The 23,518-nt window shown below is 46.5% G+C and overlaps 1 protein-coding gene across 1 annotated transcript in view; it reads left to right on the top strand.

The window, feature by feature from the left end:
- The window catches only part of CFAP58 (cilia and flagella associated protein 58), a 119,790-nt gene that overhangs the window by 35,276 nt on the left and 60,996 nt on the right, over window positions 1–23,518 (top strand). Inside the window, exons 9-10 of the mRNA XM_074999683.1 lie at window positions 565–756; window positions 18,813–18,974. Coding sequence (XP_074855784.1) covers window positions 565–756; window positions 18,813–18,974 — 354 coding nt within the window. The remainder of the gene's footprint in view (window positions 1–564; window positions 757–18,812; window positions 18,975–23,518) is intronic.

The raw sequence follows: 23,518 nt of genomic DNA, 5'->3' as shown, positions 1-23,518 counted from the left end.
AAGAGGAGGATGAGAAACCGTTCTCAGTGGTGTCAGATGGCAAAACAAGGAGTAATGGTCTGAAGCTGAAGAGGGAGAGGTGTAGGTTAGATAGTAGGAAAAATTAATTCACCAGGAGGGTGATGTAGCATTGGAATGCATTGCCTAAAGATGTGGTGGATTTTTAAGTCCCAGCTTGACACGGTCCTGGGTGGGATGACTTAGTGGGGGTTGATCCTGCGTGAAGCAGGGGGCTGGACTACATGACCTCCTGAGGTCCCTTCCAGCCCTATGATTCTGTGATTCTGTGTGCATGCACGCACACACGCAGAGAGGTCCTTTATGATCTGGGGGACACACCATAAAAAGCTTGAGGATCTGCTTTAGTAAGTGTCAGACTCATGGAGACATTCTCATGACCAAGTGTGGAGACTCAGTGTCTCTATTTTAGCATATATGATAAGGTGTAATGACTCTAGAGCATACCTAACCCACTCCAACAGAAGCTATTGTTTGACACAGCATGTGGAGTGTAGCATTACGAGTTACAGACATGGATGCTCAGTTTGGGGATTCTTTTTGCAGAACTTGCTAAAGGCTTCCAGTGTCACTCAAAAGCAGCTGAACTTGGTGAAGCTCCATGAACAGTCCAAGAGGAACTTGGAAGAAGAAATTCAGACCTATAAGGATGAAGCTCAGAAGCAGAGGAAGATCATCTACCAGCTGGAAAAAGAGAGAGACCGTTACATCAATGAAGCTAGTGAACTCACCCAGAAGGTATGAGATGATTTGTGGAAACAAATGATTCATTCATCTTTCTCTCACTCCCTCTCCCCCACCCCTCATCTGGAAAGAGCACATATTCAGTTCCTGATATTCTAGATTTTGCTGATATGTAGGATTGATCAATGGTCTGTGGAGCGCTTACAAAGATTTTAATAAAGCTTGTGGGTTGTAGGTAGATCATAGCATTCAGACTGTCATGTGCATTTGTGCACTGTTCTAGGCTAGTGTCTTTTTTTCCTTCTCTCTTTTCTATGTATTTAGAAATAGATTTGGCCATGTCCATCATCTGCAAGTTTTCCCTGACTTTAACTGACTGCTCTTTTGCTCTGTTGCCTTTGCCTTGCCCCACATGGGGATCTAAACAAGCTGATCATAGATTCATAGCTTCCAAGGCCAGAAGAGACCACTGTGATGATTAGGCTTCATCGGGAGTATTACGTCCCATTCTGGACACTGCATTTTCAGAAATATGTGCAGAAATTGGAGAATGTCCAGGGAACAGCAACAAAAATAATTAAAGGTTTAGAAAACATGACCTATGAGGAACAATTGAAAGAATTAGGTTTGTTTAGTTTGGAAAAAAGATGACTGACAGGGGGTATGATAACCACCTTCAAGTACCTAAAAGAGTGTTACAAGGAGGAGGAGGAAGAAAAATTATGCTTCTTAACCTCTGATGATAGGACAAGAAGCAATAGCATTAAATTGCAATAATGGAGGTCTAGGTTGAACATTAGGAAAAACTTCTTAACTGTCAGGGTGGCTAAACACTGGAATAAATTGCCCAGGGAGGTTGTGGAATCTCCATCACTGGAGATATTTATGAGCAAGTTAGACAAATGCTTGCCAGGGATGGTCTGGCTGGTGACTGGTCCTGCCATTAGGGCAAGGGACTGGACTCAATGACCTATGTCCCTTCCCGTTCTAGTATTTACGATCATTTAGTCTGATTTCCTGTATAACACACACCATCCAATTTCATAGAGCACATATTGAGAAAAAGTCTCATCTAAATTTAAAACTTGTCAGTGATAGAAAATTCACCATGACCCAAGGTAAATTATTCCAATGGTTAATTACTTTCAGCTTACTATATCCGGGAGCCTAGGTTCAAATGAAAGTTGCTCCTTCATCAAGACCTTCCTTTTCCTTGTACAAGACACTTACCTTTCTTGATGAGACGCGTTCATGTGTTCTGCTCTGTCTGGGATGTCCAGTGAATGTGTCCCCAGTAATAGTCAGATCAGGTATACAATGATATCCTTGCAGCAGTAAATTTCAGCCCAGGTCAACAGACTTGGGCTTGTGGTGGATTTCAGAGGACTGTGTGCTGTCCAGGTCTGAGCATCTGTGCTCTCTTTAGCTCAGCAGCACAATCTCACAAGTCCAAATCAGATGACCTGGACTCCAAGACTTGCTGCTGCAGGTTTGAGTTTTTGCTGTGTAGACAACCAGTAAGTGCGCTGCCGTTGCTTTTCTCCCACCCACCGTGGCTCGGGGATGAGAAATATTCAAACCTAGGACTCATACTTGTTACTTCTGAGCCATGCAGACGACCCTTTTGCATTCACTTATGTCTTACTTTCTCAGCTCTATTTAAGCTGTCAAGCTGATCTCTCCAGCTGCTAAATGCCCTCAAATTCCACTGAAGGCAGTGGGAGTTGAGGATGCTCAGCACTCTGCAAAAAGAAATCAGCACCATGCAGGACTGGGATTTGTAAACTTCTCTATGACCTGTGAACATACTAATTCAATCTAGTCTGTACATGGAGAATCTCTGCCTAATCTTTGTGTTGTAGCTGTTGCCTGTTATTATGTACTGCTTAATTTCATGTGATGTGCTCAGGAACATGATGTTGACATGTTACATTAATTGCTGAAGATCACATTGGAGAGTTCTCCAAGAAGCTCATTGATTTACTGGGAGGGTTGCCTTCAAGCTGTTTCAATTCAGAAGTTATTTGCTATCTTCTCACTTTATAATTATGTCTTACAAATTCATGTGATTGGTGGCTTCTAAATCATCTTGGGATGATGAATTCTCTCTTGTCTGGCTTACTGTGTATCATTTCTTTGGAATAATACTCCTTTTAAGTGAGAATTGTCTTTGTTCCAAACTCACATTTTATGATTCCCTCACCCTCTCCCCCCACATCTAATCACATAGACTCATAGATTCTCACATAGTTATGAGTTAGGAACATTATAAAGCAGGGTCATACTGTAAATCACAGAAATCAGAACAGCAGGATCTTGCTGTAGACAGACCCATGCATTTCTGATTAGGACTGTGCACTTTCTGTGTTCCTACAGGGAGAAAGATCAATGCTTGAGAGTTTCCTGATGTTTCTACTTCGCGTGCCCAATTTTTGGCATTTAACCTAAAAGTTCCATAACCCTTTTACTCTAACACTTGTGCACCTGGTACAGTCCACTGGTAGGTGAAGTCCTGGCAGGTCTAGGCCTCTCCAAATGCACCTATTCTTCTTCGAGTGTCCCCGTGGGTGCTCCACCATAGGTGACGGCTTGGCCGGCGCCGCAGATCGGATCTTCCAAGCAGTTTCTGCCGGACCGCGCATGCGCCGGTACGCGCCGCTCCCTGGCGCGCTCCTGGCCATGTGCGCGATCCGGTCCCCGCCAGTTCCTCTCAACCGCCGTCGGCTGCAGACGGAATCCGACTAGGCTAAAGCCACATAGCGTATTCAACGACTTTATTTGTTTTTCTCTTTAAAGTTTTTCAGTTCTTAGGATACCTTAAGTAACCGGTTGTTATTTTGCAAAAAAAAAAAAAAAAAAAAACAAATAACAAACAAGCTACGGAGGGACAGCTCAAGCCAGTCCCAGTAACCAGCGCCGGAGGCCGGGAGCTAGGGCCATCAGCCCTCCTGCGGAGGCAGGCCATCGGACGGGGAAACAGCACAAAGAAGTGCTAAGTACCCACAAGCAAACTCAAAGACTCACCAACAATGTCCGCCTCAGGCTTTAAAAAATGTGAGTCCTGCCGAGAGGCGATGCCAGTGTCCGATGGGCACAGTCTATGCATAAGGTGCCTGGGGGAGTCCCATGTGGCACAAAAATGCGCCTTCTGTGCAAAGTTAACGACCAGAGCACGGAGAGACAGGGAGATGAGAATTAAACTGCTGCTTCTTGACAAGGCCCTCCAGCCAGACGTGCCGGAGCGGCCGCAGCAGGAGGGACCCTCCGGGGCCCTTAGAAGGAAAGCTGCCTCCCTCACTCCATCTGCGCAAAAACGGAGGAAAGTTTCTCCAACCCGATCCCTGCCGGCAGTAACAGTGAGCGGGACGGGAGGAGCGAGCAGCCCCCAGCCGCAGCAACAGCTGATCGGCGGCGGCACGGAGAGCCACGTGGAAGCGGCTCAGCCTCCGATGATCAGCCAGCCGCCCCGCACCGCAGGCAGGGCGGCGGCTAAGCAAGCGCCGGTACCAGCGGCACCGCAGACAGCGGCACCGATCCCCGGGGAACCGGCGGTGCAGGGCGCGCTGGCACGTAGCCTGCAGGCGCACAAGGACTCCGCACGTGTGGCACCGCCCTCGAGCGTGCCTAGCACGGTGCCGACGGGGCCGGGATCCCCCGCCCATCAGGGGGCGGAGTTACCTCCTCAAGGGAGGGGGAAGGCTGCACACAAGAGGAGGCATTGCAGCCCCTCTCCAGACAGGGCTGTGGAGCTCTTCTCTCACAGCCCTCCGCTCATGTTGCAGACTCCAACCAGAAGGCAGGGGCCCCCCCTAGCCTACCCGGAGCCCCCTTCTCCTTTCCTGCAATCAGCCTCCCCATGGCTGGCACCCCCCTCGCCCTTCCTGGGATTTGAATCGCTGGACTATTATGCAAAATCGCTCTCTCCAGTGTCTCGACAATCCCCCTCTCCCAGACACACAGGGTACGTGCAAAGGGAATGGTCAAGGTCACCTTCCCAGGAACAGTGCCTATACTACCATGGTCGTCCCTTCCACGCGGGGCATGGACACCATCGGCAATCTACCAGGGGGAGATCCCCACATATTACCTCGTACCCCCGAGGGCAATCGCGATCGGGGACGGAGACTCAAGCATCCCAGGGGGGGCTGGCCGTGGACCCACGAGATTTTCCCTCGCAAACCTCCAGCGAGAGGGCGCACCATCACCATCAAGAACCGGAAGGGTCCAAAGAAATGTACCCCAGCGGTTCCTCGTTTTCCTCCCCGGATGAGGCCACGGCCTTAGGGGACGTCCATCCCAAGGACGATCTCAAACAGTTTCAGGAGCTGTTTAAGAGGGTAGCTTTCACGCAAGGCATCCAGACAGCACAAGTGCAAGAGAAACATCATAAGCTCCTTAAAAATTTGAGCTCCCCGGCCTCCTCCAGAGTAGCAATCCCGCTTGATGAAGCGATCTTGGAGTCCGCCACTACCATATGGCAGACCCCGGCAACTATTCCGCCTGTCCAAAAGAGAGCGGATAAGAAATACTTCGTGCCGGCGAAGGGCATGGAGTTCTTGTTTAGCCACCCCCAGCCAAACTCCTTGGTGGTGGAGTCCTCGCAGCAAAGATTAAAAACATCTCAATTTAAAACAGGGGGAATGGACAGAGATGCCAAGAAGCTAGAGCTGTTCGGCAGAAAGGTCTACTCCTCCTCCACTTTAACCTTGCGAATGGCAAATTATGCAGCGCACTTGGCGAACCATAATTTCGACAACTATGCCAGATTAACTTCCCTCATGGACTCGCTTCCAGAGGACAAAAAGCCGGTCCTCAAGGCCATAGTGCAAGAGGGCTACGCGGCTGCGAGGATGGAAGTTCAGATTGCTTTGGACGTTGCGGACACGGCAGCACGTTCCACAGCAACTGCAGTGGTGATGCGACGGGAGTCCTGGCTCCAGACCTCGGGCATACCGAGAGATCTGCAGGCGAAGATAATCGACCTTCCCTTCGACTTGCAGAAGCTGTTTGCTGAATCAACTGACTCGGTCCTTCATTCCAGTAAAGACTCAAGAGCCACACTCAGGACCCTGGGGATTTACACCCCTCCATACTCAAAGAAAAGGTACTACCCACAGCAAAGGCGGTACCAATACCAGCAACAGCGCCCCCAGTATCACAGGGGTTACGAGCAAGGGCGGCATCAGCAGCACCAGCAGTACAGAACCCCCAGGCGACGCTCACAACAGGGCCGTACGTCCTCGGGGCGGGGCCAAAGGCCACAAGTTTGACATACAAATCCAGGGCTGCGCCATCACCACCATTGCACAAGATCATCCGAAACGACTTTTTCACCATCGCCTCCGACCATTCTACGACCAGTGGCAAAGGATCACCACAGACAAATGGGTGCTGGAGATCATAGCCACGGGGTACGCCATCCCCTTCCAGTCGCTCCCGCCGCCGCGACCCCCGCCCAAGCCCCACCCCCAGGAGGCCTCCCATGTAGCCAGGCTCAGGCAGGAGGTGGCCCACCTAGAGTTCATAGGGGCGGTGGAAAAGGTGCCGGAGCAACTGCAAGGGAAAGGGTTCTACTCTCGGTATTTCCTGACGGAGAAAAAAACAGGAGGCTGGAGGCCCATCTTAGACCTTCGTGGCCTCAACAGGTATCTGCGCAAGCAACGTTTTCGGATGATCACTATTGCCTCCATCCTTACAGCACTGGACGATGGAGACTGGTTCGCAGCCCTCGATCTACAAGACGCGTACTTCCACATAACCATTCATCCGGCTCACCGACGTTTTCTCCGGTTCATGGTGGGCAACGAACACTTCCAATACAAGGTCCTGCCGTTTGGCCTTTCCTCGGCCCCCAGAGTCTTCACCAAGACCTTGGCAGTGGTGTCAGCCTACCTGCACAGACAGGGGGTGTTTATTTTCCCGTATCTGGACGACTGCCTGCTCAAAGGGACCTCGAAAAGGGAGGTTCTCCGCATGATACGCGTCACAGCAAACACGTTCTCCGCACTTGGCCTGGTTATCAATATGGCAAAATCAAAGATAGACCCCTCACAGGACATAGAGTTCATAGGGGCTCGCATAAACTCAGTCTCGGCGAGAGTATACCTTCCAGAGGCTCGCTTTCGAGCCATCGGTTCCCTCGTGCAGGTCATCACCTTCAGCCCTACGGTGCCGGTCTTGACGTGCTTGCAGCTGCTGGGCCACATGGCAGCGGCTACGTTTGTGGTACAGAACGCCAGGTTGCACATGCGCGGCATGCAACATTGGCTGGCAAGCGTATACAAGCCGGCAGTACACACCGTTCACAGGGTGGTGTCGCCCCCACCTGGGGTGCGCGAATCCCTGCAATGGTGGGTAAACCCCGGGAACTTGCTAACAGGGGTACCCTTCCATCAGCCGCAAATATCGGTTTTCCTCACTACGGATGCCTCTCTCATAGGGTGGGGAGCGCACATGGGCGAAGAGGTGGCTCAAGGACTGTGGTCACCCACGGAACAGTCTCTGCATATCAATGTTTTAGAGCTCAGAGCAGTGTTCAACGCCTGCAAACACTTTCGAGACCGTATACAAGGCAAAGTCGTCGGGATCAGTACAGACAATACCTCCACCATGTTTTACATAAACAGGCAAGGAGGAGCTCGATCCCGTACCTTATGCGCGGAAGCAATCCGCCTATGGAACTGGTGCATCGCCCACGATATAATCCTGAGAGCCTCCTACTTGCCGGGCACGCACAACGTGAAGGCAGACCAGTTGAGCAGACGTTTTGCGCTCACCCACGAGTGGCAGATCCGTCCCGATCTACTACGGCCTATTTTCCACGCATGGGGGTTTCCCCAAATAGATCTGTTTGCCACTCAGCACAACAAACAGTGCCCACGATTCTCCTCCAGAGCAGGGCTGGGCCGGGGGTCCCTGGGGGACGCGTTCGCGATCCCGTGGGGAGGCCCCCTGCTTTACGCGTTTCCCCCCGCAGTGCTAATCCACAAGGTTCTGCAAAAAGCCAGGAGAGACAAGGCTCGGATGATCCTGATAGTCCCAACATGGGATCGCCAACCATGGTTCCCCCTACTCCTGCGCCTGTCGGACCGCCCACCGATGCCTCTTCCGGTGGCGCCGGACCTGCTCACGCAAGCCCAGGGGTCCATAGTGCATCCGCACCCCCAAAGCCTGCGACTGCAAGCGTGGCTAATCCATGGCTCAGCTCCCTAGAGAGCACATGCACAGTGGAAGTACAGCAAGTCCTAGAAAGTAGCAGGAGGACTTCCACTAGGAAAACCTACAAACAAAAATGGACTCGCTTCATGGCTTGGTGTTCTACCAAGCAGCTGGCCCCCCTTTCGGTGCCTATACCTACAATTCTAGAGTATTTACTGGACCTCAAGAGAGCAGGACTCTCGCTATCCTCGTTAAAGGTCCACCTGGCCGCCATCTCGGCGTTCAGACATGAGGAGGGAGGGCACACGGTGTTCGCCCACCCTATGGTTACCAGGTTCCTCAAAGGGTTGGTAAACCTATACCCCCCTCGGAAACCGATTCCACCTTCGTGGAGCTTGGACCTGGTGCTTACCACACTCATGGGACCACCGTTCGAGCCCTTGGCCACGGTTCCCCTTCGCCTCCTTACAGTAAAGACGACCTTTCTTCTTGCAATTACGTCAGCCCGTCGGGTGAGCGAGCTTGCGGCAGTCATGGCAACGCCACCCTGCACTGTCTTTTCCAAGGAGGCGGTAACCATACGGCTGCATCCAGCCTTTGTTCCCAAAGTTTCTTCCGAGTTTCACATCAATGAACCTATTGTTCTACCCTCGTTCTATCCAAAGCCTCATAACTCCAGCGAAGAGGCGCGCCTACACCTCCTGGATGTGAGGAGGGCGCTAGCCTTCTACGTAGACAGGACCAAGTCCTTCCGAAAATCGGATAGACTCCTGGTCTCCCTCGCTCCCAAATCTAAAGGAGAAGGTCTCTCATCGCAGAGAATCTCAAAGCACATTGTATCCTGCATAAAAATGTGCTACGAGCTCAGAAAGACTCCTTTGTCGGCCACTCCCAGGGCTCATTCCACCAGGGCGGTGGCAGCATCAACAGCCTTTTTCAAGGGCGTTGCATTGAAAGACATTTGCAGAGCGGCGACCTGGTCATCCTACGACACGTTCGCCAAACATTACGCCCTTCACAGGGTATTCCAAGAGGATACCCGTCTCTCTGCAGCGGTCCTCTCGGGGACCAGCTGCACATAATCCGATTACCCACCACCTATCTGGGTTACTGCTGGGTAGTCACCTATGGTGGAGCACCCACGGGGACACTCGAAGAAGAAAGAGAAGTTACTCACCGTAGTAACGGTGGTTCTTCGAGATGTGTCCCCGTGGGTGCTCCACTTCCCGCCCATCCTCCCCGCTTCGGATCTCTGTTAGTGTTTTGCAGGGGCAACCGAGGCGGTTGGTCGAGGAACTGGCGGGGACCGGATCGCGCACATGGCCAGGAGCGCGCCAGGGAGCGGCGCGTACCGGCGCATGCGCGGTCCGGCAGAAACTGCTTGGAAGATCCGATCTGCGGCGCCGGCCAAGCCGTCACCTATGGTGGAGCACCCACGGGGACACATCTCGAAGAACCACCGTTACTACGGTGAGTAACTTCTCTTTCAAGTGCTCTCAGAGCCTGACAGACACCACAGAGTGTGATCAGAAGAATATTGGCCTCACTGTTGCAGAGCCTCAGGAAATGGTGGCCATGACTCTAGTGCTCTTTGTGTCATGGTGTCTGTATTGTGTTTACCCATTTGCAGGGGATTTTTATGCTTACTTTATTCACCAATGGGCAAATCCAGGCTCACTGTTCAGCTGCAGACTCTGTCATCCCCTCCGTACCAATTAGTAGAGTGAGTCAGGCTGTCAAGGCGCTTATGATAAACCCAATGACACATCAGCTGTGCCCTGAGGGGGGACCCTAGAAATGCTTGACCAATGCCCAGTGCCTTCTAGAGTGCCTGCTGGGACTTGCCATGCCACACAGACCCTAACACAGGCCTGCAAGGTCAAAGCAGGGCTGAGACCTTAGACTCAGTGGCCTGAGCAGTACCACACTGTACCAAAAACCTACCGATCACTATACTTATCTACACCCTTCTAGTTTCCATCCTGCACATGTGACTAGATCCATTGTTTACAGTCAAGCTCTTAGGTGCAATCACATTTGCTCTGATCCAACTGACTGAGACCAAAAACTACAAGAACTTTACCAAATATTCATAAACCTGAATTACCCACCAGGAGAAGTAAAAAAACAAATCAACAGGGCCAGACAAATACGCAGAGACCAGCTACTCCAAGATCGGCCCAAAAAAGCCAAGAACAGAACACCACTGGTCATCACCTACAGCCCCCAACTCAGACCACTGCAACAAATTATTAAAGACCTACAACCTATCCTTAATCAGGATGCCACACTCCAGAAGGCCCTGGGTGACATGCCTGTTCTCTCCTACAGACAACCTCCCAACCTCATGAGGATCCTCACTAACAGCCACAGTCTATATCCCAGGAACACCAGTCCTGGAACCTTTCCCTGCAACAAAGCCTGCTGCCAGCTTTGTCCACATGTCTTCTCTGGAAATACCATCACTTGACCTAACCAGGTTACTCACAGAATCACAGGCACTTTCTCATGCTCCTCTACTAACATCATATATGCCATCATGTGCCAACAATGCCCAGATACTTTGTATATTGGACAGACTTCTAACTCCCTTAGACAAAGGGTCAATGGGCACAAAACAGACATCAAAACACTGCAGATCCACAAACCAGTTAGTCACCATTTTAATGGAATGGGGCATTCTGTCAATGACCTAAAGGTATGTGTGTTATTGAAGAAGAATTATCACACTGTTCTGGAAAGGGAAACAGCCGAGCTGGCTTTTATATTCAAATTTGGCACATTAACACATGGTTTAAATCGTGATGGGAACTTTCTGAGTCACTATAGGGGCTTGTCTGCATACTTGACTCAATTTAATTCTTGATCTTCCCCCCCACCCCTCCACTCTCTGATTTGCTCACCTTGATTATCTTTTTCTGATTTGTCCTCCTTGCTTACTGTTTTTGGTTCTCTGTGCCTTAAATATTGAGTCTGTTGTGGTCTGGCTATGGTCTGAAGAAGTGGGTCTGTCCCACGAAAGCTCACCTAATAAACTATTTTGCTAGTCTTTAAAGTGCTACTTGACTGCTTTTTGTTTTGATAGTGTATAGACTAGCACAGCTTCCTCTCTGTTACTGTTTGACTTCATACCACAGTGGTATGACTTCTGCTTTACACCAGCATAAAGGAGAGGAAAATCTTTCTGATGTGCATTGTATTAAGTCCCTACAAGTATTAGTATGACATTTCTCTCTGTGGAAAGGAGTCTGTTTTCACTGGAAACTCTGAATTCGGGGTGAAATCTCTGTTCCCACTTGCAGTTTTAGACTGTTCAGAGTCTGTTAGCAAGCACACAGGTGAGTAGACTCTTTAATCTAACCTGTCAATGTTTCCTGGCCTTGGTTAACTAGAGGTTACGAAACAGCATTATATCTCCAAGAGCCCATTGCAAGGTTAAAGTTGTACCCCAGAAACCCATTTCTTTTTCAATATGCTTCTTTCCTGGAAAGCCAAATGCTGTATCAGGGTGTTTAAAAGAGAGGCAGAATGTCTCAAGATCTCATAGAAGTTAAATCAAATGAAGCGAGTAAGTGAGGATCCAATATTGAGTTCTTGAGCAGGTTCACTGAACTAAATAGTGAAGAAATACATAATAGCTAAATAGACACACAAGAGGTCCAAGGCTATTTTGGGAAGTTGCCTAGAAATAATGGCTGATTATTACTCCATTCCACCAGTACAAAGTGCCCTAATAATGAATCCTATGTCACCACTGCTGGGGCATCACTGAGGAAAGCGGGGTATGTCTAAGGGTCTCGCATCTGGCTGATTGCTGACTGCCACATTGGACCCTGGAGGTAATGGGGTGACATGCAGCCAACACAAAATCAGGGTTGTTCTAAGGCCAGCCTGGCACCTCCATTGTGACCTTGCCCTCTGTTAAGGGTCTAGTTCAGTCTTTATACTGTAGTCTTGTTTACTTTCATATCCCACAAAAGTGGGAATGACACAAGTGTCGGTATCGTTGCACTTGTGCTAGCTTAAAGACAAATGCCTAACTGGCCATCTCAACTCTTACACAGTATCTGGAACAGTTATGCAGATTTTGGTTTTTGCATAAATGCAAGAAAATCACTTTCTCCCAAAATATGAATTTGGGGTTTAAAGGACAGTGTCCCCATATAGTCTGGTCAGTAACTTTCAGGCTGTACATGTGCCTCTGGGTTGCATGGCTATTTTCATGATTAACTGGCTGTCTGAGCAAGAATATCCTTTTTCCTATACAGTCTTAAGATAAAATCCATCCCTGTCTAGAGGGGTTGCACAGGGTCCTTATATGATTTAATTCCCACTTAAGTCATCATAGCAGGGCTTCATGTGCCAATGTTCTGCACAGCTTTAGCATGGAAAAGCCACTCTGCCCCATAGCTAAGCTCTGAAATGTGGGTGTAAAAGCAATTGCCACACTTCATGTCCCAAACCTGCATGCTCCACAGCAGCCCTGGAGCAGGGGCTTTGCACCCTCTTTACCAGCCCCTCCACTGCCCAGGGCCAGGGCAACATCAGCATCACATGCCTCCAAAACTCTGTGGCAGGAAGGGGCAAGAGGCCACCAGATGTGAGGCAGAGCTTTGTTCATCCAGTCTTTCCCCCAGCCTGTGCTTTGGGGGGAGGGGGTTGTCTGCAGAGCCCAGGGGTTTAGGAAGGGCATGACACAGGTGCAGGGGGCAGGACCCTCCTGTGCTCACCAGTGGCAGGAAGCAGAGCAACCTGGATGCATCACTGCTCTGCCTGGGTTCCCAGCCATGGTAGTCAGGGAGGGATTGGGGGAAGGATCAGCACTGTCCTCCTCCCTCACTTCTGGCAGGAAGCAGAGTGACACTGCTGGGAGCCAGTAGAATGGGGGGGGGGTGGGCAGACTGTGGGAAGGGGTAGGGCAGATCCTGAGATGGAATAGGAGTGGGTTGGGGGGACAGAAAGAGGTAGGGACCTCCCCTGGGCTAGGAATGGTCCTGGGAGGAGTCATGTGTAGTGCTGACAGACCTGGCTTGCTGGCCCTAGGGATAGAACCTGTGAGTATAGGGTCTAAAGCCCTGCGCTCTACCACATGAGCCAGAGTCCAGCTGGCTCTCAGCTGAGAGCTCTAGAGCAGAGACTTCACTCACCCAGATGAGGTCTCAGTGCCTCTGGGTACTACACATGTATTGAGGGGGTGGTCACATAACCAGTGTTCCCCTTGTGGCCCTCCCCAGCAGTTACCATTGGACCTGGGTTCTGCCATCAGTGAGTGTAGAGCTGCTCTGTCCCCAGCCACCTAGCTCTGCTGGGTTCACTGAAGCCCTGCAGTCAGGTTCCCTGGGCTGTGGTGCACCGTAAGTCTTTATACCTAAACCATTCCTGCTTGCACATTATCCAGGGACCAGAAAGCGGCTGGGTTAAGCCAATGGCCAGCAGCGGAGGTGTTAGCTGCATTTTGAAATTTTGTGACCAGGAAGAAAAAAGTTGCTCTCAGACACAGATGAGCACATGTGTGTGGGGTGGGGAGAGAGATGACCGCTGCAAAGACAGAGACCAGATTATCCTTTCCCCCACTCCTCCCTGTGTCTGGAAGCAGCTCCCATCCCTCCCCTCCTGCATGGTGCTGAAAGGCTGCTACTGGACACCTTCTGAAGTGAGAAAGGAGTATGGGAAAGAGCATGTATGGCATCCTTCTCATTGTGAACCTTAAAGTCTTAAAGATAAGAAGGTAAATTAAAAGAATCCAACTACACAGTATTTATTTTTAACAGGGGTTCAGTCAATTTGATGTTAATGTGAACATTTGTACTGCGTAGCTCTGATTGATTGAGCTTGCTTGGATATGAGTAAATTTTACCTGGTGTCCTGTATTCAGCATAGGGGAATATGGCCACCCTAGCATTGGAGGTATATAAATGCATAGATTTTATGCTAGCCCTCTGCACAGAGGGTAACTTCCCCTGAAAGTTGCTGAGAGCCTTTAACCCTAAGAGAGTTGAGGTCAGTCATCCCCTCAGAGGATCAGTCTCTGGGTCACGTGCATGTCTTTTTTTGTATTAGGAATTGTTTGAGTTTCCTCATTCTAGAAAAAGCCTATTCAGCATAAAATCCATGTGTGCCCACTTGGAAAACTTAGTTCAGAAGTTTATTACACTCCAGTTGTATCAACCACAAGTTCAAGAGTTATAAATGTAGTGACCTACTTACAAATCCTCCTTCAGGTCTGTGGAGTCACTAGGCTATCGTGCAGATTTTAAACACTCTTTTATTGAGTTTATTGCACTCTTATTACTATTGACAGATTGTTTTAACACAAAAAGAAAAGGCAGGAGTAGATTATAAACTAGGACTTTGCTTTTCATACTGCACTGCAAGCAGTTTCTAGGCTCATCTGCAGTTTGCAATGTGCTGTAACTCCATTCCTGCTGGGGTGATAAAACTTTCTATATTTAGATACTCTGATGGTGTTAAATAGAGAAGTCAATTGGTTAAACTCTTGCCCCATAGCCAGCCCCCTATGTACCTTACATTACCTTGTCTCTGCTGTCAATTGCTAATTTTGCTACTATTGAGTGCCTGTTTTAAACATTTTTATATTTCTTCCTATGAATTTATATGAATATAAATTCGACTTATACTTGAACCATTATCCTTAAAGAATGGAGACCAGACACTTGGGTCTGAATTACAATGGTAAATCACACTTTATTCCCCTTATACATCTATGCATAGAGTTGTTTTCCTCATTTGTTTTTATGCTCCTCGATATTTCTCCTCATTTTGGAGGTGAAATTCTTATCCTCACCCGCACAATAAAGCCAAAAACAGATGTTCTGCATGTTGTGCACCTGCCTGCTCTTTATTTTCTTTCTTGGTAATATTTGGTGCATTCTGGCTGAATACCCATACAATGCTGCTTGTGTATAGTCATCTCTTACAAAGACTGTGCCGGGCAGGTTCGAGGTGTTCATATTTTTATAGAGCATCACTAAAAAGGTCAGCAAAATGATCAGGCAAACCATTTTTGCTTTTTTCTTCTTTACTGTAGTACTTGTAATTTCCCTTGAAGTGCTATCACACCAAAGCTTTAATCAGGAGCTCCCTCACTACGTCTCTGCCCCCATAGACAATAGATTTGATCTTCCAAAGGCAAAATGTCTGTCTGCCAAAATCTACCCATCCATCCACCATTTCCAGCCCCTCATGAATGCTGCCATGGTGGCTTCTTGCCTGGCTACTTAGAGCAAGTATAAGTATATTTGATTGCCTCCCTTATGATTGTCATTATCCATCAGATATTTCATCATTATCATCATCATCATCATCATCAATAACCATAGGCTCAGCGCCCATTGGTGTCTGATGCCTCTCTCACTATTTCCTTCCATCTTTCCCTGTCCAGTGTGGAGTGGCTTAGTTTCTGTAGTCTAGCTCAGCACCAATCTACTATAATGTCTATCCATTCTCTGTGGGGTCTGCCTCTCCTATGTGAGCCATCCATTATGCCGAATACCAGGGTCTTGATTTTTGTTCATCGTTCATTCTGCAAATATGCTCAAATAGTTGTAGCTTCTGTTTTATAACCTTCTGCAGCAGGTTCTCTTTTGGTTGTATCTTTCTATAAAATTCCTCATTGGTAACCTTCTGCCTCCATCCTAGTCTCAGAATCTTTCTATAACAACTCTTTTAGAATGCCAGTTTTCTTCTTTTTGAATCTTTCATTATCATCCATGTCTCACATCCGTACAACATGCTGCTGAATACACACATTTTCAAGATGCTCAGCTTTGTTCCTAAGCTAAGTGCTTTGCTTTTCCAGATCTTATCCATCTCCTTCAAACTCGCTTTTGCTTTCGCTATTGTAGTCGCTATTTCCTTCTTACAGTCTAGATCATACATTATGTTGCTTCCCAGATATGTGAACTTCTCTACATTTTCTAGTTCAATACCATTGACATTGATCTTCCTTCCTATTTCCTTATCTCCAAATACCATTGTTTTTGTTTGATCAATGTTCATAATCAGTCCGTACTGCTTCCCTTCTTCGTTTAGCACCTGCACCATTTTCGCTAGTTTCTCCTCATCTTCCTCAATAATAACTATATCATCTGTGAACCTCAAGTTGTTAATTCTTTTCCCATGCACAGATATTCCTCCTGCCTCTTCCTTGATCTTGTCCATCAGTCTCTCCAGATGTGTGATGAAGATACTTGGCGATATTGGATCTCCTTGTCTCGTACCTCTACTTGTTTTAAATCAGCTTCCCAACTCCCCATGTGTTCTCACTGCTGCCTCTGCATTATCACTGATATCCTTCAACAACCATATCAGTCTGCTATCCACTCCATACGACTCCAACACCGCCCAAGTCACTTTCTGATCTATACTATCAAATGCCTTTTGAAAATCGACAAAGCAAGTGTATACATTCTTGTTCTTTCGTTGAACTTTCTCTGCTACCAGTCTTGTGCCAATATCTGTGTTATGGTACTTCTATCTTTTCTGAACCCTGCTTCCTCGTCTGCTATATGTTCTTCTATCTGTGATCTTAGTCTCTCCATAAGTATTATCATCAGCACCTTGCCTTGGTGACTCGTTAGGGCAATCGTTCTGTAGTTCTTACACTCCAGTGCACTTCAGTTCTTGTGTATTGTCACTAGCACAGATCTTGTCCATTCCTTAGGTGCCTTCCCTACATTCCATGCTATACTGTGTAGTCGGTGTATTTCCTGAATCATGCTTTCTCCACTGTATTTGATCATCTCTCCCGTGATCTTATCATTTCCAGGGCTCTTCTTGTTCTTTAGTCGTTTCACTACTTTTTCTACTTCCTCCTTCGAAATATTGGCCTTGCTCTTGATGCTTGGAGATATCTCTTTCAATTCTTCAATCAGTCTCTCTAAGACGCTCGGGTCCAACTGTGCTTTGTATAGATTGGTGCAATATCTTGCCCATCGCTGCACAATCTTCTCCCTGTTCACGAGCACTTCTTCGTTCTCATCTTTGATCACCATCTGCTTCTGTTGCCATTTCCTATTAATATCCGTAATTATCTTATACACCTCCTTGGTCTTACATTTTACATAATACCTCTCGGTATCTTCACATTGCTCCTCTAACCATTTCTCCTTATCCTTTCTGGCTGCTTTCCTTACTTCATTGCATTTCACCCTATATTGCTGTTCTGCCATCTCAAAAACATCTGTTCTGATCTTCAACGTTCTCTTCTCTTGAACCAACTTCAGTGTCTCCTGAGTAATGCACTTCTTATTGATCTTCTCTTCTTCTGGAACAGTCTGCTGAATTGCCTCTTCTATGGCGGTGGCTATCCCTGTGACTCTCTAATCTAGGTCTTTCTCTGTGGCGATATTCTTAACCTTCTCTTCGAGTGCTGTTCTATATGCATTCCTTGTTTCTTCCTCACGTAGCCTCACCACATCTCTTCTTTTCTTAAACTGTGTCTTACATTTTCTTTTGAGTTTTATCTTGATGTTTGCAATCACTAGACTGTGGTCTGAGTCTATATCCACTCTTTGGAAAGTTCGGCACTGATGTTATCCATCTTCTTATCAAAATCATATCTATCATGTTCTTGGACTTCCTGTCATTTGATTGCCATCTCCACTTCCTACAGTTCTTTTGTTGGAATCTTGTGTTGCAGATCACCATCTTGTGCTCTGTAGCAAACTCTAGTAGTTTCTCACCTCGTTCATTTCTTTCTCCATATCCAAACCTTCCCATGACTCTCTTCCAGCCTTCGTTATCTGTTCCAACCTTCGCATTCCAATCTCCTCCAATGATCAATACATCTTTCTTCAGTATCTCCTCTACTGTCTTTGTCAACTCTTTACAGATTAGCCCAGTCTCTTCCTCAGTACTGTCTGATGTGGGTGCATATACCTGGATGACTGAGATGTTGAACAATTTTGCTTTGAATCTCGCTACCATCATTCTTGCACTCACTGGTTTGTATCCTAATAATGCTCTTCTAGCTCTTTTGCTAAGAAGGAATCCGACTCCTGCTTCATGCTTCATTTCGTTTCCTGACCAAATGACTTTGCAACCGCATATCTCTCCTGATGCCATCCAACGCATCTCTGCCAGTCCAAGTATATCATATCGGTATCTCTCCATCTCCTTCCAAAGCAGCTCTAATTTTCCAGTTGCCCACAGTGTTCAGACATTCCATGTTCCAATGGATAGCATATGTGTTAGCCATAATTTTCTTTTGGTAGCCAACTTATCGACCCAACCCCGATCACTTGATTGGTATCGCGGACCTTGTTTATCCAGGTGACATCTGAGCTGGCATCTTTTATCATTCAGCTGCACTGGCATCAGATTTCATTCATATTGTTGTTTGACGGTCAGCGCATCAACAGTCGTTTGACCAACCCTCTTCCTTCATCCAGGCTTAGGACTGGCATGGAGCTCATAGAGCCTTCACGGTGGAGTTATCAAACATTTGGTATCAGTTATTAGTTCAAACAACATTTAATTGGAAGTAAGTTAAAGAGGCCTTTCACAGTGGTCTATTTGCACTTGTAGGAACTGTTGCAAGTGTTGGAACATATTTTACATATTCTCTTTCTGTCTCTCTCCCTAATGAGCAGCTTGTAAACATCTGAAATATGTCCCTGGCTTTCTAAAACACCTAATAATTTTCCTATAAATGCTGCTTTGTGTTGATCTAATCTTAAAATGTGTATGTGTTCTGCCTTTGTGTCTGAGACAAAGCCTAGGCATGAGGTAAAAATTAAATATTCCCCCAAAACAGCAACTCAGAAAGGTTAAATTTCACACTTGGGCTAAATGGATTGTGGCTGTAGGCACAGATTCTTATTACAGTGATTTGCAGCTGCCACCTTAAATAAAAATCACAAAGTTTTGTGCCATCCTGATAATTGTGGCATGATGGTTTAATCCTGTTAATTTCTTACCTTCTGTTCCAGGTCCTCCAGCACATGGAAGATATCAAAGTGAGGGAAATGCAGATCTTTGACTACAAGAAGAAGATAGCAGAGGCTGAGACTAAATTAAAACAGCAACAGAATCTGTATGAAGCCGTGAGATCAGACAGGAATCTGTATAGTAAAAATCTGATTGAAGCCCAGGTACAAGGATACATTGTTTTACTCTGATTTCTGCTTTTTCTAAAGGATGTCACTGTCATTTATAATTGTGGAAAGGAATGATAGATAAATGCAATCTGCACACGTGATACGTGTGTTGGGCATTGATTTTTTTTAAAGTCATCTGCTAATCTGGATAGTTTGTGTTTGGGCTGAGAAGTAAAACACCCTTGTTTCCTCTAATTACTTCCACCTACGTGTGGAATAAATTTGTTATTTTCATTGAGGCATGTGAGGATGTGCACCACCAGTAGAAACACATGCTGTGGGCACTCTGCTAACCAGCTGGGCGGAACCCGACTCTCTCCTGGGTGATCGCCAAAGCTCTCAGTGTACAGGGAATACTGGTCCACTTGCAAAAATGCAACTACTCTTCCCTTTGCATAAAAGCCCTGGCACTTTGGAGAGATGTATTCATATCATATCGAGGAATTTTTCCCTTTCTTTCCTTTCTCCCCTCTTCTCTGCCTCTGTTATGTTTGGTAGGCATATATGGCAGATGTGACATAAGTGAAGATGAACCCCCCTGACCCCCTACACACTTTCAGGGCTGTGACTCGTGTTAGAAAGCTGTAACGGAAGAAACACTTGTCAGGTGAAATAGCGTTTTCTCACATAACTAAATGTTTCCACCTGTGTTGTGAATTTCAGGCACTCTCATTCCCCTCAGATTACAGTCTTCTACCATTCCCCTATGAATCCCTCCAGCAATACTGAAGGAAAGGTAAAGGCCATTTGTACAAAAATACAGTGCATTATTAAACATTGATGGCCTGAATTCAATAGGAAACTGCAGAGTCTGGAATGTGGATGACGATGGTTTAGAGCCTTGGGGTGTCTGAGAGAACAAGGGACTATAAGATGAATATATAGTGCACACTGGACATTTATAATCTACTCTGAGTAAGTGGTGGCATATAGCTGCCTTGCTGTAGGAGCAGACCAGAAAATGAGCTGTGAGAGAGAGTTACTATTCCTATTTGTTCCCCGCTGTGCATATGGCTGCCTTATAATCAAGGAGTGCCATTGCAGGTCATACAGACACACCTGAGCTAGGTTTGATCTCGCTAGTTAAGGGGCTGCAGCAGTGAAGCTCTGGCACCACCTAGTTCAGTGAAGGCGAATTGCCTGAGTGATTACCCAGGGCTTGTGCAATCATGCTGAACCTCCTATTACTAGGGCTTCAGTGCTATTGGTATTGAAACGAGCTAGATTAAAGTCAGTTTAGGTATTTCTGCATGATGTGCTATCATACCCCATGGTTTCAGTGTAGAACTGTCTCTAGGCTGGGGAGGAGTAAGTTACTTCACCTCTTAGTTTACTTGTTTCTTCTGTGCATCCTATCGCCAACGGTAGTCACGAATGAGCAGAGATGGATCCAGAACACCTGTGATTCTCAAATGCTCTCTGACCCCTTTTCACAGCTGTATGGTTCAGACAAATAGTCCTTGCTGTCCCCACTGCATCTGGAGTTACTATTTGAGTAAAGAGCTGGTCAGGAGAGAAAGGGGAGGGAGCTGCTCTTCTGTACTTCCATTCAGTGGTCAGGTAAGGGCTGTAACAACATAGCACACTGTAATTTTGGTGCTTGGTCTTGCTGTGAGTGCTGGGGACTAGACTTGATGACCTCTCGAGGTCCCTTCCAGTTGTGTGATTCTGTGATTCTATCATGAGCAGCTCACGTTCCCATGAATGTTTGTTTGCATGAACCATCAATAGAAATATAGATGAAGCATGTCATCATCATCATCATTGTCAACATCATGGCAGATCCGGTAGGGATGTGGCCTCCTTGAAGAGCAAGGGATTGAGTCTAGCTAGGTCCTTAATGTGGTCTGACTGGTGATTCATTTTTTCTATCCCTGGCAGTCTTGTTGCACCACTGAAGCTGTGGTGACCTGTTCATAGCTAGCTCTGCACAGCATTCCTTGGAATGCCAGTACCTGAAATTCACATGCTTCATAATTCGTTGGTCCTCCATCCTAAAAGAAAGGCACCAAACCAAACAGGATATGTAACATGTAGAGAGCACTAAATTAATTGTTTAAGATATAGTATCACCTTGGAACACAAGCTTCCTGTACTCTTCTGCAGAATTGGAAGATATACGCTGAATTAGGTTATGGCGTTAAATTCTTTAGCTAAGGAAGTCTCAGTTGGAGGCCCTGGTATGTTCTATGTATATATACAGTACATACACAGGTCTGTGCAGGATACTACTGACTACAGAGGTTGTTAATTTACCCTATAATGGATTATTTGGTTTATGATTTGTGCTAGTCAACAGCCCTTTGGAGCCTGAGACTATTAAAGGTACATAAGAACATAAGAACATAAGAATGGCCATACTGGGTCAGACCAAAGGTCCATCAAGCCCAGCATCCCATCTGCCGACGGTGGCCAATGCCAGGCGCCCCAGAGAAGGAGAACAGAAGACAAGTGATTTATCTCCTGCCATCCATCTCCTGCCCTTGTTATGAAGGCTAGGGCACCATACTTTATCCCTGGCTAATAGCCATTTATGGACCTGACCTGCAAAAATTTATCAAGCTCTTTTTTAAACCCTAATAGAGTCCTGGCCTTCACAGCCGCCTCGGGCAAGGAGTTCCACAGGTTGACTGTGCGCTGTGTGAAGAAAAATTTCCTTTTATTAGTTTTGAACCCACTACCCATCAATTTCATTTGGTGTCCCCTAGTTCTTGTATTATGGGAAAAGGTAAATAATTTTTCTATATTCACTTTCTCCACACCATTCATGATTTTATATACCTCTATCATATCGCCCCTCAATCGCCTCTTTTCCAAACTGAAAAGTCCCAGTCTCTCTAGCCTCTCCCCATATGGGACCCTTTCCAAGCCCCTAATCATCTTAGTCGCCCTTTTCTGAACCTTTTCTAATGCCAATATATCTTTTTTGAGGTGAGGAGACCACATCTGCACGCAGTACTCGAGATGTGGGCGTACCATAGTTTTATATAGGGGAAGTATGATATCTTTTGTCTTATTATCGATCCCTTTTTTAATAATTCCTAACATCCTATTTGCCTTACTAACTGCCGCTGCACACTGCGTGGATGTCTTCAGAGAACTATCCACTATAACTCCAAGATCCCTTTCCTGATCTGTCGTAGCTAAATTTGACCCCATCATGTAGTACGTGTAATTTGGGTTATTTTTTCCAATATGCATTACCTTACACTTACCCACATTAAATTTCATTTGCCATTTTGCTGCCCAATCACTCAGTTTGCTGAGATCTTTTTGTAGTTCTTCACAATCCCTTTTGGTTTTGACTGTCCTGAACAACTTGGTGTCATCTGCAAACTTTGCCACCTCACTGCTTACCTCATTTTCCAGATCATTGATGAACAAGTTGAACAGGATCGGTCCCAGGACTGAGCCCTGGGGAACACCACTAGTTACCCCCCTCCATTGTGAAAATTTACCATTTATTCCCACCCTTTGTTTTCTGTCTTTTAACCAATTCCCGATCCATGAAAGGACCTTTCCTCCTATCCCATGACCACCTAATTTACATAAAAGCCTTTGGTGTGGGACCGTGTCAAAGGCTTTCTGGAAATCTAGGTATATTATGTCCACTGGGTGCCCCTTGTCCGCATGTTTATTAACCCCTTCAAAGAATTCTAATAGATTAGACAGACACGACTTCCCTCTGCAGAAACCATGCTGACTTTTGCCCAACAATTCGTGCTCTTCTATGTGCCTTGCAATTTTACTCTTTACTAGTGTTTCTACTAATTTGCCTGGTACTGATGTTAAACTTATCGGTCTATAATTGCCAGGATCTCCTCTAGAGCCTTTTTTAAATATTGGTGTTATATTGGCCGTCTTCCAGTCATTTGGTACCAAAGTGGATTTAAAGGATAGGTTACAAACCACTGTTAATAACTCCGCAATTTCACATTTGAGTTCTTTCAGAACCCTTGGGTGAATGCCATCTGGTCCTGGAGACTTGTTACTATTCAGCTTATCAATTAATTCCAAAACCTCCTCTAATGTCACTTCAATCTGAGTGAGTTCCTCAGATTTGTCGCCTAAAAAGGCTGGCTCAGATTTAGGTAAAATATCCTTTTGGTTAAAATCACACTATACTGAATGTAGCAATAAAATAATAATTCATAATTCAGTAACAAGCCAGCCAGCCAGCCGTGGAGAAAAAATGGCTTCTCTTAAAAACTATGCACACAAATAGTTCCTCTTGGGAAGTAAAATAAGTTGACAAAAGCTTGTTTAGATAGGTGAAAGTTAGCTTTAGACGTTTTTGGATTGCTTAGTAATAAAACGCTTGCCACTAAACTGCCCAGCCCCTACTGCTTCTGCTCTTCAGGACTTCCTAGTCTCCAGCTTAGTGAAATCTCCTGGGGAAGGCCTCCTTGGCTGGCTTTGGCATAAGATGTTTGAAAACACGCTTTCAACTTTGGGGTGCATTTTGACATCGGGAACACAGTTATTTGTTTATTCAAGTGAAGCTAATCCTGTCCTTTGCAAAAATCACAAAACCCTTC

The sequence above is a fragment of the Carettochelys insculpta genome, chromosome 7 (genome assembly GCF_033958435.1).
Source record: "Carettochelys insculpta isolate YL-2023 chromosome 7, ASM3395843v1, whole genome shotgun sequence".
NCBI classification, from domain to species: domain Eukaryota; kingdom Metazoa; phylum Chordata; order Testudines; family Carettochelyidae; genus Carettochelys; species Carettochelys insculpta.
This window is presented reverse-complemented; position numbering and strand designations above follow the sequence as displayed.